The 17,249-nt window shown below is 36.6% G+C and overlaps 1 protein-coding gene across 1 annotated transcript; it reads left to right on the forward strand.

Moving 5' to 3' along the window:
* Positions 1-866: 866 nt before the first annotated feature.
* LOC136807889 (dual specificity protein phosphatase 22-like) lies at positions 867-5,446 on the forward strand. Its single transcript, XM_067064507.1, has 2 exons — positions 867-1,076; positions 4,936-5,446. Exons 1-2 carry the CDS (start codon positions 890-892, stop codon positions 5,349-5,351), a joined length of 603 nt encoding a protein of 200 aa, XP_066920608.1. The 5' UTR covers positions 867-889; the 3' UTR covers positions 5,352-5,446.
* Positions 5,447-17,249: the final 11,803 nt, after the last annotated feature.

Raw genomic sequence — 17,249 nt, forward strand, 5'->3', positions numbered from 1 at the left:
AAAATGATTGAAGCCAAAGTTGCGATCACAGTGCGCGCAAGTGGAGACCGGCCTTTATGCGGTTATACGGTTTTGATGGGTTCACATATTATACATGTCTTGTAAAATTTTGCGGGGGAAATGACTTTGCTTTATTTATTTATTTGTTATTTGTTTATACTGTTTACTTTATATGTTTCACTTTGATAGAGATCGGCAAACTGAGCAAAAAAATATACTGCAACTTTTTTCCAACTTTTGTGGATCAGAAGTTATGGGCGTTTTTGTAGTCAAAATAAAAATGAAGAAAATTGGAGAATTTCCAAATTCTGCGTAAATTTATGCCAAATGAAAGACCTTTTTACCACAAAAATTTGAATAATTTGATCCAGAATGATTGGAAATTTGTTGTAGTACATTTTTTGCTTAGTTTGAAGAGCTCTATACACGTGGTATAGGTCTTCTTCGATTTTGAAGAACCCCCAAAAATCAATTTTAGCCTTAAGAGTTTTGTCTGAAAAAGCAAATTACGAAAAAACTACAGGTTTTAATTTAAAGCTTTGTAACATTTACAAAATCTGAATCAGCACTCTCAAATTGAGTAAGGTTATAGAATAAGGTTACAGGAATTGTTCTTTTATTTTTGAAGCCTTATCAATCCACTGGCGATGGCGTATTTCAATAAATTCACTTTTACTGTCTTTGTACACCTTTTGAAGGGTGATTTCAAAAGCATGCAACTTTTAAATAATGTCAAACTTTAACACGGACTTATTTCTTTCTGCTGTGGGGTAATTCATAATGTTAAGTAGTTGCAAAGTAAAGGTCATTCATGCAACAAGATAATAAGTCTGTACAGTTATACCCTATATTTTATTTTTGTTATAGAGGTATGAAAAATTTATAAAAAATGGGTTCAGTGCATTCGCTACAGGGTAATGAGCCATTGAAAAAAGAAGAGGTGAAATATGTTAAAACGATTGCTTATTATGTGCAAGATTTGAAACACTTACCTCGAGGAATGACCAAAGTCTTGGATCACCTTTATCTTGGTAATTGGCAAGATGCAACCGATGTTGAAAAGCTACGAGAAGTAGGTGAGAAATCATTTTCTTTTTTAAAAACCTATGCTTTATCTTCTCAAGGAATTATCATAGGTGGTTTTAGACGCTGTCGAACTTGTCAGGGGAAGAGATTTGTTAATTAGTTAGATTAATTGCATTTTCATTGTCAATACGAGCATTGCACTCCTTCGTATGTTTCCGACGTACTTGCTCTACTGTCTTAAATCCGCCAGTGACCATGGGTCTGCCTTGGAACTTTACCAAGGCAGGGCTAGTGAAAATGAAATCTAAAGCCTCAGTAAAATAAAAGCTCATTTCTTTCTTTTACCAATTTAGCCACTTAACCAAGTGCTACTGGCATCATTTGCTTGTTCTTTTCAGTCCTATATCGCTAGACACCCCTTTCTCACAGACCCGGTAGGATATTTTCAGCCAGTGGGGATAAAATAACGGACTAAAAGTCGACGGGGATTGATATTCCCATATTTTCATGGCTGGGGATTTCATTTCTTTTGTTTTCAAGTCAGCAAATTCATGGCAATTTATTTGATTATTTTCAATGGGGACAGAAATTAGAGGGTCATTTTCCACCGGGGACGATATTTTGGCCATTTTTTCCATTCGGAAGGGTTCCCAGTAGATCTGTGGGAAGGGGGTGTCACAGGTCATAATTTAAGAGCACTTCGACCCATGGCGCTCTGTTTTTTACCCTATAATTAAAAGGCAGTTAAGATTGCTTTTTTTCTTAGTTGTGGTTGAAATCTGGCATATTTCTTCCTCGGGTATTTTATCTGGGGGTGTTTTTTTTTCTTCAAATAGTAGGGGCCAAGCCTGGGGTTCTGTGACATCTTTTTTACGACCTAGCCGTATTAGGCCTGGAAAAACTTTTCATGATCAAAATAGTGCCGCCATAGGCAAAACTGCAAGGGAAAATACGGGGTAGAGAAATAGCTTATTTTCGAAAGTCAAAATAAACGAAAATAATTGGTACCATCTGATAGAGCGTGAAATTCTGAGCAAAAACTTAATTACAACAACTCTCTGACTAAAACACACAGTCGGGGTACCTAGGGCACTCCCGAATGGTCTCATGAAGCTTGTAAATGTTTTTTAGGTTTTTTCAGGGAAATGATAGAGTGAACTAGAAGGCCGGGAAAGTGACTGCGCCCAATTTTTCTATTGTTCTAATTATTTATGTGCGAACATAATAGCGTCAGATCTGNCCAATGCCGTGGAGAATCCTGAAAGAGTCACGTGGTTTGAAAATTCAGTTGCGTAATGATAAACCTGCAATCAAACCATTACGAGTCAAATCTAACGCACTTGTGCTTGTATATGGTCGTTTTAATGAATTATTTGTTGAATATTTGGTTTTGGTTGATTCAAAAACATGGAAAAACATTAAAAAACCTGAAGAGACATGTAGACTTTGTTGGTAAGTAAAGACAGGATCTTCTACAAGAATGTTTTACCTGCACACAAATTCAAAGGAGAATACAATTTTTTTTTAATTATGATATTGAAATGGAATATGAGAGAATTGCATCCACCAAATCTTTGCAGTAAATGTTACAAAATGAGGAAATTAACATCGAAAATCCAATCCACCACCATCTGCAAAGTATAGCTATTTTGAAATCATTCGGACACAGATTGCAAGTTGCAGTTTTAGTATGGAGCCATGGAGTTCAAATTAATCACAATGAATTTTGACTCTTGCCAAAGATGATAGTTAACTTGGTAAAGTTGGGAAAAATTCAACTTTTCTTAGGCAGAAAAATTAAAAAACAGCATTGTACGTTATGTGAGCGTTTGGGGGTAAAGACGAATCATTATTCACCTGCATTTGTTGACTTGACAATATTTATGAGCAGCAGAAAAACAAGGGTGAATTTTCATGGACCATGTCCATTTTGGAACAAAACATTTATATAGCCTCTTTAAATATTGATGTACCAAAAGCTCTCACCGTTAACACTGTGGAAATCTTTTTTCAAACTGTTGGGGAATTTCGGATCTGTGAAGGAAATTATGATGTTCCAAAGGTTATAGAGAAACGTAAAGAAGGTCACAGTGACCAACGTGATAACACTCGGCTAGAGTGTAAAGATTTCACACCATTTGAAAAGCTCCAGCCAACCATACGTCACAAGGATTGTCCTGGGCTGATTTTTGGACCTGCTACAAGTGAACTATGTGAAAAATACTCAGTAGCAAGAAAATCGCTGTTGAATCAAAATCATTTCCCTGGTTTTTTCGAAGCATTTCGATATGGAAAATAAGATGGGGTATGGTCAGATGGTCCCACTTGTTGAAAAATCGAAAAATTTCGAAAAAAACTCTTTTTTACCAAATTTTCATGATTTTGATGACGTCACAGAAATAAAAATTTAAATAACTTCTATTAGGAGAAAGATTTTCACCATAAAGGTGTAAATCAATAAAAGGAAGCGACCCACGAAAAAAAATTAAAATTCTTTGCTGACGTCAGCAAATTTTGTGAAAAAACCGTTTTGGCTAAAATATGCTGACGTCAGCAAATGATTTTAAATTTCCTAGGGCGAATATCTGGAGGTCTTCTTTTCGTTTTTCAAAAATTTAGATTTTTGAGGCCTGTGCATAGGAGTTTTTCGCCAAACCTAGGCTGAATAAGGAATAAATATTTATGGTTTCAATAATGAGTTTTTTAGTTAGATTTTCTTGGTACAATCTTAAAATAATTTGAAGCTATTGAAGTTGAGCCCAGTGCGTTGCGCACATTCGACTATTTTTAATCGAATTCGAGTTACATAAACCTTTTCATTAAAATAATAAATTACGTCATGAAAATCACTTGCCTTCTATTCAAACAATTACCATGGTGAGTATGTCCTTTGAGACATTAAATGACTTTGTTATGAATAGGAATTAGTTTTAATAAAATGCGCTGGGAGTCAATCACCATAGCAATAATTTCAAAAGGAGGCAACATGGTATCAGCCCCCCCCCCCCCCCCCCCCCCCCGAAAATCTGAAGGGCACCTAGCCCAGGTTAGTAGAGGGGGGCTAATGCCTTGCAATTCTTTGGGGTTACCTATTCATTAAGGGAACCTAGCTATCTTGATGGAGGCTCTGGGGGCTGGTTATATTTTCCAAATCGAATATTTCAAAATGTTTCAAATTATTGAATTTTTTTACCCCAGCACCTAGTTTCCCATCCATTTTTTCTTTCGTTTCCCATCACGCCATCTTTTGCTATATTTTTCTAATGTGATTGTTTTGATTTACAGCCGCCATCTTTATAGCATAACAAGAAAGCTTATTAGCAGGCGTTCATGCGTGAGCATGATTTTAGGAATGATACAAAAGAACAAAAAGTGTCAATTCAAAGAAATTATCTGCTGAATAGGGGTACCTAACTCAAAGCAATTTTTCAAGGGGACCTAAATTGCTGGGGGCACCATGCTCAATGGGGGCACCTAAAAAGTGGGCTGAAACCATGAGGAAAGTGATGTTCGTAACGTAATTTATGAAAAAGTCTATTGCTAGCGTGCACCTCACTAAAAACCGGGATTTTTCATCTCGTCTCTTAGTGAGTTCCACTTTGACGAGTTTCGAAAAATAGAAGCCTTTCAAGTGCTTTGACGCAAATTTGATTATTTTGCTACTGCAGGAGCTTCGAAAGTTAAAAGTGACGTCAAAAAATCGAATGTTTAGAGCCCGAAAACCCGGGCTCAAAACATTCGAAAAAGTCGCAAAGTGGAATAGACGTTAATTGCGTAAAAAAACGCGAGTGACGTCTAGTATAGGCTAGTCTATTGCGTGCTTGTTAAAAAAGTTAAAAGTTTTGCGTGAGTTGGATATTAGCCACTGATATATCAATGATCTGGATTTTTCACCATCTTATTTTCCAGGGATCACACACATTATCAACACAGTCGATGAAGGTGAAAAAAATACCAGTACGAAGAAAGATTTTTACGGACCAGATATCGAATATATGGGGTTTAACTCGCAAGATGATGAACATTACGAAATTATGAAACATTTTGAGGATGTTCACAAATTCATAGAAAACGCGAAGGCGTCAGGCGGAAAGTGTTTAATTCACTGCATGGCGGGTATCAATAGAAGTGGTTGCCTAGCAACTGCGCATGTTATGTTAGATCAAAATATTGGACCAATAACAGCCGCACGATTCGTTTATGAGAAAAGAGGTGTGCTACTTTCAAATAATGGGTTTATAGAACGTTTAGTTAAATTTGCTGTCGATCGTGATTTGCTTTATTTCGATAAAGACAATATACTTCCTCTGTATGGGAACCACTGAATATTACAACATCGTTTAAACGTAAAAGAATGGTAGTAGAATCGAGGTTATATCCAGCAATTGTATGGAAATATTTAGTTTCCTAAACCACAAAATTCGTTGCATAGAGAAACTGTAATTGCATTACATTTGGACCTGGCCCCGGTGGAGCTCCTATAAATTTACAAATTTTCAGATGCCTAAGGCCAAAAAGGAAATTTGAATTTTACGAGCTAGAAAATCAGACGAATTTATTTATACCGTTGCGGACGCAGTCTAGTGAAAAGGAAACGTAAGACGGAGTCAGACTGAGTCCTGATAAAACGAATGTATATTCACGCTTTTTTTATAAGAATAGTGTACTTTGGATGAGGGTCAAGTATTCTTAAGAAAGTGCCAAAATTGAGGGTGAAATATTCTTAACATATTGTTTCTTTTTTAGACTTAACTTTTTTTACAAACATGAGAAATGATCAATTTGAGAGCTTTGGACTTTTGAGTGAACATTTGGGTTAAAATTACATTCCTTCCTGAAAACTTTATCTCTAACAAAGGAAGTAGTTTTTTCTGTTAACCAAATACAAAATGACTGTATTCTTATCAAACTCTGTGAAATGCACCCTAGAGGGTATTTTTAGGGTATTCTTACGATTTGGCCAATTTTCACCCTGATATTCTTATAGAAGATATTCTTGTAAAGCGTGTTTACAGACATTTTGAGTTTTACGGAACGAGTCAAAGTAAATCGACAAACAATATAAATTGGTTTTAAGAATCGTACGTTTCCTTTAATGATCAGTTTCCTTTGTGTGATTTTCCTCGACTTCCTCTTCGTGGAAACTTGTTGCCTGAACATTTCTTACAAACTTCATAAACGAAATGGATCTGATTGCAATTGATATCATGAACGGAACAGGCCCATCATACACATATCATCACCATATGTGACATTGCAAATATGACATCCGAGACTGCGGTAATAGAACCAGCGCCTGAGAATACCAGTGACCATCTTCCAGTTTCCACTTCCTTATTTCTCGAGAACACATCAGATCATCATCAACAGCAAACAACCTCCGAGATGGTCTCAATTACCCAACTATCTTTGGTCCAATGAAAGATTTCTGGAGCTCTACAAAAAAAGGTTGCTGAGGCAATGCCACTCAAATCAAGCGGAAATATTAACAAAAATTTAGACACTCTCTCTGATCTACTTAAGACTGTGCTAGTAAAAGCTATACAGAGATAGAAAGCAATTTCCGGAAAGTCGAACCAAAACAGTGGTGGAATCAGGATCTAACAAGGTGCAGAAATACACTCAAACAAAACTTCAATATATGGAGAGACAATGGTTTCGAAAAGGATATGAAGGAATTCAGTGTATTATGCCCGATATGCGTTTGCCAGGAAAATATTTCGTTATCTCATGCGCCACTACAAAAACCAAGCGACGGCCAAATACTACGTAAACATTGATCGGTTAAAGAAAATAAACCCTAGACACTACTGGAAAAAGATTATACTTAACAAAACATCAGCAGAAAAACTATACACAATTAACAACAAAACGTCAACAGAGGAGATCACAGAAGAATTTGGCCATCATTTCCAATCCGTTTTGAACGAACCTAGAGTCCAACATATTGACAATGAATACGCAAACGCTCAATTACTGTGAATCCTACAGGAACTACCATACAACTCAGAATTCCACATAACCGAGATCGAAGTAGAGAACGCCATAAGTAGACTCAACAAAAACAAGACTATGGACCCATACCATCTGAAAGCAGAACACTTCGTACATGCCTCGAGTAACATTTTCATAACAGAAATAACTAAAATCATCAATACTGTCTTCAAAACTAGAACACCAGAAGCTCTAAGTGTATCAATAATAATTCCAATCTTACCGTAAATCTCTTAAGTACTGATTCTAATAATTACAGGGAGATCAGTCTCGTACCAATCCTAACAAAGATTCTAGAAAAATGTTTATTCTTAAAATCGCCATCACAATCACAGTTTGGATTCGCTCAAAAATCGTCAACCACTCATGCAGAAATCTTAATCCAACACTATCAGGTTTTATAGCAGTAAAGACTCACCTGTTTACATTTGCAGCTTAGATGCTTCCAATGCTTCGACAGCTGTAATTGGCTTAAACTTTTTGAAAAACTAGGAGATAACGAATCAATACCAAAACCAATTCTCAAATTTCTCATTGACTCATACCTCAAAAGCAAATCGACTGTTGTTTATGGAAATGTTGAATCAGAACCCTTCAACCTAACACAGGGGGCTAAACAGGGATCGATCCTTTCTCCATATCTTTACAATAAATATATAGAGACTCTCATTGCAGAAGTTTAAACCTTCAGATCGGGACTCACCTACCAGATGGTACAAATACATCCATTATAGCATTTGCTGATGACCTGGTCCTGATGAGTCAAACTCTATAAAACTTGCAAACTCTTCTCGACAAATGTGCAACTTACGGTATCAATCATAATCTTAAATTTAATGAACTGAAAACACAATTTATAATATCGGGAAAAAGTGACCTATCGCTTCCATTTCTTCGTTTAGAAAATAACTTTGTACTACCATAAAATACCCTTAAATGCATGAATATCGTTTACAAGAAATGTGGGCCGTTACATCCTCACTTATTTCAGCCGTGGTTAGAAGACTATCACCTAATCACCTACTAGAATCGCTCTTCGGTGTCTATAAACATTCGAAAAACCTTATCAACAAACTCTACAATATTGCAGACATCACACAAATCCTGGACAATAAAAAACTCAGTCTCCTAAAGGAACTTATCGAAAACAACAACACTAGACACTCCCTATACGTCACCACACTGGGTAAAGATGATAGAGGCTTCTCGACAATCGAAGACCTCAACAAGACATGTGAGAAATATGAAATAGATTTATTCGAAAGCTTTATTAAAAAACAATCAATCAAGTTGATTGACTCTAATATGCCTGATGAAGACTTGGATCAACTCCCTCTGTGTGTCGAAAACTGGCACAAGTATGAAAATAGATTGCGATTCAGAGAAATCCTTCAGGAGTCAATCAAACGCTGAATCTTAGCTTCTTAAATCCCTTTATCATTTAACTCATCTAGCTAATCTACCAAATTTTAACTTAATTTTATCCCTTTCCTTTCTACGCTAAGAAACAACACTGGTTCTCAAAGACTTCTCTTGGATCTTCAATTCTGTATATAAGATATAAGATAGTTTAATTACGACTTCAATAACTATACTTCCATCCTGGCCTTGTGAGATAATCACCCATTATAATCAATATCCTCCATTTTTATTCTAAATCAATCTTCCAGACTTTGTTTGTTTTGATTTTGCAAGATGAGATTCCCACGCTACACTTCTTTGCTAACTCATCATTTTGTCAGTTTTCCTTTTGTTCTCGTGGGTGATTCCCCACTGCCTTTTGGATTTTATAAGGTCGGCAATTTTGGAAGATTCCCATTCATCTCGAGCTCTGCGATCTATACCACCGCCCTTCTCCCTCAGTCGACTACCTCAATATTTTTATTTTAATCAACAAAAAAAAGAAAAATTTTTTAAATGTACATAACTCAAGCATATATTTTTAAAAAAGAGAGAGACCTCCTTTGTATTTCTTAGATAGTTATATTCATGGTTATACCAAATTGGTGATAAAAGAGATGACAAATAAATTAGTAAAAGGTATCGTTGGTAGGTGAAAGTAGGGAGGTGGGACGGGAAATGAATTCGTCTGATTTTGAACTCGTAAAATTTAAATTTCCTTTTCGGCCTTAGGCCTCTGAAAATTTGAAAAGTTCCAATCCCATAAACCTTTGCGTTAATCTCTTTTGCACGTTAATATCATTTGACAAAAGATATATAACAACTTGCCCGTATCTTTAATTGAGCCGCATTGAATTGTGGGATTGCAACTCGTACAAATGTCAAAAAAAGTGAAAAGTAATAATTATGACGTGTGCGTTGCGGAGCGCTATTGATTGGCACCTTTGGTTGGGTTTAAGTCTTTATGGTTAAACCTTTGCCATACTGATTCATTTGACCAATTTCCCATTTTTAAAATGTCCTCTATACTAGCTCCCTTTGCAAATGCTTTTGAAGTCTATGCCGATCTTTTAGAGTGAGCTTGAAATATTTTAGGTCAGCATTTCCTTAATTCACCTTGCTATGGTGTCCTTCCCCAACTGTTTGTGAGGAGATGCGTGACTCAAAAATAATTTAAATATATCATTAGAGGCGCTGTGGTATAGTGGTCTAGTGGTATAGTGACCTTGGTTGCTGCACAGGTGACCGAGGTTCGATTCCCACTCGCAGCGGTTTACTTGGCAAGTGAATGAACCTTCGCCCTGGTCAACCCATGCCATGTGAGGGGAATTGGGTAGTCAGTTCAAGGTGCTGACGGGGTGCTAATTAAAAGCGTATATAGTTTCGAAAACGGTCTTCAAAGCCTCCTGCGACTCAACCAAATAGAAATAGACGTTTTATGTTGTGTCCTGAATTTTTCAGTTCGTTCTATGTATACACTTACAGCATTGTGTAGACACAACTTTGCTTCTGGTCCAAATTTAAGGAAGATTATAGGTTCATTTTTTCTTCCCTGGTTTGAAATTTTTTGTAGGACCTACTGTTTGGAATTTGAAACCCGTTTCTGTTTTACCCATCAATGTTGTGTCTACAATCTTTCAAGAAATATATTGAGAATTCGGGTTATTTTGACGTTTTTCGAGATTTAAAGTTCGGGCGAAAAAGCCGATTGGGCTCTTCCAGAAAAAATCCGTTCATGGGGGGTGGAGGATGCATTGTCCAGGGGTATTGAAAAAATACCAAAAAATACCAATGTCCAGGGGGTAAATTCCAATGTCCAGGGGTAATTTTTTGTGTCCACGGGGTTGATTTGATGTTTGTCCAGGGGTATAACCCGTGTCCAAGGGGTTTAAAATCAAAATGTCCAGGGGTAATTCATGAAAAAAATAATATATCCTCCACCCCCCATGAACGGATTTTTTCTGGAAGAGCCCATTTTGGGCTATCTCTTTAATTTAATCGAATATTTCAATTTGAGACGGGTAGGCAGACTTCCAGGCTATATTCGGAGCCTTACTGGACCATTTTTGAACTTTTGAATCCTCAGATCCTAAGGTCCTAAGTCTTAAGTCTAGTGTTAAAACTCAGAGTTAAAACTCTACCCTTCGAACCTACTTTAGAGCACTTACAAATCGATTGTGGTTTCAAAACTTCCTGGGGAATTTCCCATTTGTCTCAAATATTTCTTGAAGGATTGTAGAAGCACTTGTTCTGAACCTCGTTTGGGAGCCACTAGTCCTAGTAGTGTGATTGTTTTCAGTGAAAGAGTTTTGAGATCAAATTGTTCATTGTTCATATTCCGGATAAGTGAATAAATTTTGGCGGGGATTAAATTCGGCGAAATTTCCAAAATCGGCCATTCGCCTAATTTAGTTTACCAGAGACTAAAACCTTCCCACTCGCCAGATTAAATCCCCGCTAAATTTTACAAAATTGAGCATTCGCCAAATTAAATCCCCGCCAAAAATCGCATATTGGTCATTCGCCAAATTAGATCCACGCCAAAATTTATCCACTTAAGGTAGTTAAGGCCTGTATCAACATCCCAAATATTAGTGTATTTTGGAATTTGGGATTTCTCTCTGCTTATCCCTTTCATGCATAAGGGCTGTGACACGAGGGTGCTGTCCGATGGGTCCCCCCCCCCAATTTCTGGGTGTAAAGCAGATATAGCTGATCTATGCCAATTGATTGTGCTAAATTTTAGGCATTTTTTAAATGAGGAACTGAGGTAATTATGTTTTCAAGCTTGAAGTGGGATCCACCTTCATCTCACTGAACCAGCCCATAAAGTTTTTCCAGGCGAAGTTGTAACGGTCTCTCGTTCCTTTTGCTTCTGAATTTCTGATAAGAGAGGAAGCTGTTTTTGATAGTTCTCCTGAATTATTAGGTCATCAGACACCGGTCCATACTGTCAAATTCAAAGTGTTATTTTGTAGGAGAGGAGTGTTTTTCCTCTGAGGGGTGTGTCAAGCTTCTTCTCCCATCTGAATTCTTCTTGGGTTTGCTACTACCATCTCCAGGAGTGCTGGGTACCATGGTTGGAATATCCACATTGAGACTATCAAGATCACTGCTATTGACCCTGCCCTGCTAATTTTTTCTAAGCACCTTCCTATCAGACAAAAGGGAGGGAATGCGTATAATAGATTATGGTTCCAATCTTTGAGAAGTTGATCCACTGCTAGACAATTTTTTTTTTTTTTTTTTTTTTTGATTTTAGCAGACCTGATGATGATCAAATTGATCGAAATATATATATACTGTCAACTAAATAATGATACCTTTGTTGGATCTTATTTTTCAAAATTTCCCATTTTCCTCTTCTAGATTCTAACCAGTTTAATTCCTCCCTTGCCATAAGTGATCTAGTTTTACCCATGTTTCGTAATTTTGCCATTCTCCTTGTAGGGATCGTTTTCATTCAAAAAAAATGTTTCCCTTATCAGTCTCCCTAATTTCGTTATTTTCTCTTTTGGAAGCGAGAAAGTCATTGAAAACATTTAAACACTGTTTATGATTACTCCCAGGTAATTGAATGTCTATGTTGGTTCCAGCACTGATTTCTTGTAATTTATTAAGAAGCCCAGGTTTTGTACCTTAGAGGGAATTTTTTTTGGCGAGAACTAATTTTGAAGAACGGTTGATTCCAAAAAAAATTTTTTTTAATTTTGGCGAGAATTTAATTTGGCGAATGACCTAAAAAAATAATATTGGTGGGAACTAAATTTGGCGAATTTCGAGTTCGCTCGCCAATTTCGCCAAAATTAGTTCTCGCCAAAATAAGTTCCCTTAAGGTAATAAGAATATTGTTGTGTCCCTTGCTTATATCCTTTATTGAGGATACCACTAGTAGAATGTCGTCTATATATATGACTAGCTTGATTTGAATTTTTCTCAATAGAGAAATGGGTATGGTATCTTTAGGATTTTTGTGAACATCCTTGGTGTGTCCCAACCCAAACATTAGACACTGGAATTTGTAAAGGTTACCCTCCCATTTGAACTTCAACATATCTTTTGGATTTGGGATTAAGTGGTATTGCTAATTAAGCATCTTGAAGATCGATTTTTATGAGATAGTCCTTCTCCTTTCTCACATCCTTCAGAGTCTCCAGGGGGGTTTGTACTTTTACGGTGTGACGGGATTGCCCCTTTTTTAGTACAGTATTACGGGATTTGATGAAAAAAGAGACGGGAAAACGGTATTTTAAAATCAGACGGTGACGGTATTTAGGTAAATTTTTGCCCGGTACAAGCCGGTGTGACGGTGTTATTATTTTTTCAATTTTCGGGATTCCGGGATTCAGCAAAAATTTTGACGGGAAGACGGTATTTCGAACCCCTACAACCCCCCCTCTCCATTTTGAATTTCTCGTATGGGATGTATGAGTTAAATTTTTTCAGATTTATTATTGGTCGAAATGAGCCTGGTTCTTTTTACTCCCTCATAGTAAAAATTCCTCTCTTTCTGGGACTACTTTTTTGATAGCCCCCTTCTCCAGTAATTTTGACATATCTGAGTTGACTTGTTGATTCATTTTGGACCCAAATTGAATTTGTTTTGGTATTCTGTTTTGGAATGGTTTTTCTAGTAATGGAATTTCCAATCCTGCTTTCATTGTTCTCATGATTGTTTGGTCTTGGGTAAGTTTTTCTCAATTTTGATAATATGAGCTCACGACCTACTTGGAGGGGGTTCTGGTTTCTACTCTGAACAATTACACTCAGATGTATTTTTCCGAGAGAGGAGTATATCTTTGTTTGATTTTGAGTCAACTGCAGAGGAATTCTCGGACTGGAAGAGGTATTGCTTTTTTGTTGCAACATACCCCTTGGTCGATAATTGTTGTCGTATCTGCCAGGGCCGTCTTTGTGCTGCTCCTCGTCACGGCTTTTGTCTCCTCGACAAGGAACTGAATGGAAAGGGCATGAGCAGTTGTTTAGCCGATCCATTCATGACTTTGGCCTGCTAGTTGAGTGTTTTGAAAAATGCTTCTCCAAACAGATGTTGGTCACTTTCTCGTAAGTCGTCTGAGTATGTCTCTTTGATTATACTATCTACATCGCACTCATTCATTGATGCTATATTAGATTGTAAGATAAGTTCCTCTTGATCACCTTTGTTTTGTCATATAGTTATAAATATTATCACCAAAAAGGCTTCAATTGAATTAAAATATGAGTCTCAGACAACGTTTGAGGAGTCAAAACTGAGGAGAGATCTTCATGTTTATGAAAAATTTGAAATATTCTGGTTAAATACACATTTTTCATCCCACTCGAAGCTTCACTCAAATGTTCCTGGCATTAAAAACTAACATCTGTGAAATTTTAATGAGGTTTACTTGACTTTTTGCTGAGCCATAAAGAAAAACGTTAAAAAGATTTCTTGCATTTTGGGGCAGTTTTAGCCTAGATATCCGGGACAAGCTGGAGTTTTTACAAGCTCTTATTTGATTTGGTTGGTCGTTAAGATGTAATAAAAGAATCTTATAACTTTTTCTAAAGAACGCGTCATCTCTATCACTTTAAATGACCAATTAGTGAAGTATCTTGTAAAAACTCCAGCTCATCCCGGATATCCAAGCTCAAAACTTTAGAAAAAACAAAATTTAGATCAACATACAAAGTTCTAAAATTATAGAGCTTGGTCTCGCTAGAGAATGAAAGTGCAAACCCATGTTTCCAAAACTTTCCTAGCCAACCCAGGGCAGCAAAGCAGAACTTAATAAAAATTATGATTGCCACCGAGCGGAGCGCAGCGGAGCATAGGTGGCTTAATAGTTTCGCGATGAGTGAGAGGCGGGTTAAATTTTTTCGCTGTTTCTTTTTGTCGTCTTTCAGTTTCCGTATGTTTTACATTCCGTAGTTTATCCGGGCAATACTTTTGGGGCGCAAATTATGGCGTGGGTGTTTGGCTGTGGGCGCACTACGGCCAATATTCTAAAGGTGGACTCACTCACAAAGATAAAATACAGCGCTTTCCTCAATAATTAAAATACGTTAGTGTAAGAAGTGTAACCAAGCCTTTGTAAACATTCATCGTGAGAACTTTTTAACGAGCTGTGTAAATCTTTATCATGTTTTCTGGTCTTTTGTAGAGTATTTAAAGAGGTTTATTATTCGTTTACTACTAAGTATTTTATGTTTGTGTAGTTAGTGAATGCACCAATAAATTGATAATGCTCAGTAAGTAGTACAAAAAGAGTTAATTTTCCACAATCAATATCAATAACAGCACTAACAGCAAACATCAACACATAGCCCTCTTCTTCACTAAAACTACAAACAGCACAGGTATGATCTTTTTTTCCTTTTTTCACCAGATAGTTATGTGTTAAATGTTAACCAGTTGTGACAAATAGTCAGTCTTTTATCTGATGAAGTTTGATTGGTGTTCGTGTTCAAGCCAGTATGGATTCCACGAAATCTCGGGCCGAAGATATTTTTCCGTACGGCAAGCCTCGCACCAAGCAAAATTTCTTTTGTACCAACATTCAATTTTTCAATAAGGGTGCACGATGGAAAAGAGGCGCATGCGCCAACCTAATTAATAAATTTACGCGAGCGTAAGCGAGTGAAAGCAAATTTAGCCAAATGAAAGCTAAAAATCGATGGATTGTGGAGTCATTCACGCCGAGCTGGAATTATTTCTTTACGCCAACTGAAAATCAAACAATCTTTGTAAGTACCCTTACGCCAATGCGTCAAAAACGTTTCAGTTGTACGCCGGAGATCTTCGGCGTTAGTTACACAAAATCCATACTGGGTTCAATGAGTTTGGTTGAGAAAAAGTTCCAGCTTTTCCTCCCCGATGCCAGCCCAGGCGATGTCAACCGAACCCTATCAAACCGATTTTCGTTATCGAACCATCAAATTTCATCGAACGAAATCGAACGGTTAGGTGTTTAATTACTGAACCTTATCGAACAGTAATCAAACTTTTATACCGGAAAATCTTCAGTTTGATTAAGGTTTGATTACTTATATCGTAGTTCGATCAAGTTCAATCAATGTTTTTGTAGCTCAAATGGTTCCAGTTAAAATTGCTAGCGCAACAGCTCTAGCCTAAACGATCCCTTACAATCATTAGGAGGGTGAGGTATCACACTTTCTTTATTCTGAAGATTTAAAAAAAAAATGGCTCTTAAGCTTTTTAGCGTGGGCGTCTGCTAATAAGCCGTCAGAAATGGGCAACAAGGTAATAAATCAATCTTCAATATCGAACTTCACCGATCTTTTTGATAATCAGGATTTTCATTTTGAATCATTAAAAACTCCAGTGGTACCGTTGTTTTGTATAAGATTCCCATTTCCGCACTAAGATTCTTGATACTTATCCCATATACATTTTACAAGATAACCAGCAAGAAATTGGGGAGGGTTCGTTTAATGGGATGCAGTTTAAAGCAGTTATAAAGGAGTCATTGTTGTGATTTGTACTTAAAATTTAGATTTATTGCATATAGAAAAACCGCTTAGCCCATCATTTTTATTTGGATGGATATTATTTATATTGTCATTTTTAAAACTAACCTATCATTTTTATTTATTTAGATAGATTCTTTACATTGGTATTTTTAGAAAAAAAGAAAATCTTCACATTTATTTCTTCATCCAACCAAACTTTATGCTTATATTTTTTCTTCCCCATGCACGCCGAATTATTGTCTTGTAATTGCCATTTTTAAAGAAAGTTAATCTCCCATTACAGAACTTTTTTTTCATCATAAAATCGACTTCCCTAAAATAAAAGGTTCCTTCGTCTAGAAATAAAAGGATAAAAATAAGTAAATAAATAAATAATAGTAATAATATTTAAACATATTGTTTCAAAGTTGGCAGTTAATGTAAGCTATATCTAGTAATACGACGTTGGAAAATGTGGAAAATACAAGTTTCACCTGGATATGATCGCAACTGTGTTCCCGTAAAAAATGAAAATGACTGAAATGAAAAAGAAAAAGAAGAAACAGCGAGAGAAGAATTGTCGTAATCCATCCATTCTTGACCGCTGGAGATAACTAAAAATAAGTATGGAGTGGCAGGATCGGGATTCTGAAACACCGTTATCTCACAAATGCCCGTATTCTAAGTTTCGTATGTTCCGCATTCGAAAATCGAAAGTATGGCCGCGTGGATAAACTCCTTCGCCACGGCCTTTCGCCAGCATAAGAAAGAACGATTCTTGTTTTCCAAATCAAAATATAAAGACAATAAAGAAGGATTACCTGGTATATCTTATTGAATTTGATTCATCTTCTTAATATTGATTCTAAACAAAGAGAATGGTGTTAATTGATTGTAAAACCATTGCAAAATCTTAAATTTTCTAATTTTCCAACCCGTGCAAATGCACAGAATTTCAAAAACCCTGTGTATTTGCACCGGGTTTTCGCACTACTTTCGATTTCGACCCGTTGCAAATGCAACGTAGCGGACCCCGTGCAAATGCAAGGATTTGCCTGACTGTTGTTCTCAATGTTCTTTAATTGAGCCCAGTGCAGTGATGCTCGTGGAATAATATCATCTGTTCTCTCTCTGTCTCTTTTGTCCTCCATATTCTTTAGACAGGGAAGATCTGAGATCTGTGGAAAAGTAAATGTAAGTGGTCCAAAATTTTCAACGATGGATATTAAGGATATTAGTCAGTTAGTCACACTAGGAAATTAAGCTTTCAGTAAAAACAACATCAGTCATCTACAGGATACATTTCAACAACAAGGATGAGAGTTACCTGAATCAAGTTTGCGAGACAATATTAATTAAAATTTGAAAGTTGGAAA

Source organism: Clytia hemisphaerica, unplaced genomic scaffold (genome assembly GCF_902728285.1).
Source record: "Clytia hemisphaerica strain Z4C2 unplaced genomic scaffold, Clytia hemisphaerica genome assembly, whole genome shotgun sequence".
NCBI lineage: Eukaryota > Metazoa > Cnidaria > Hydrozoa > Leptothecata > Clytiidae > Clytia > Clytia hemisphaerica.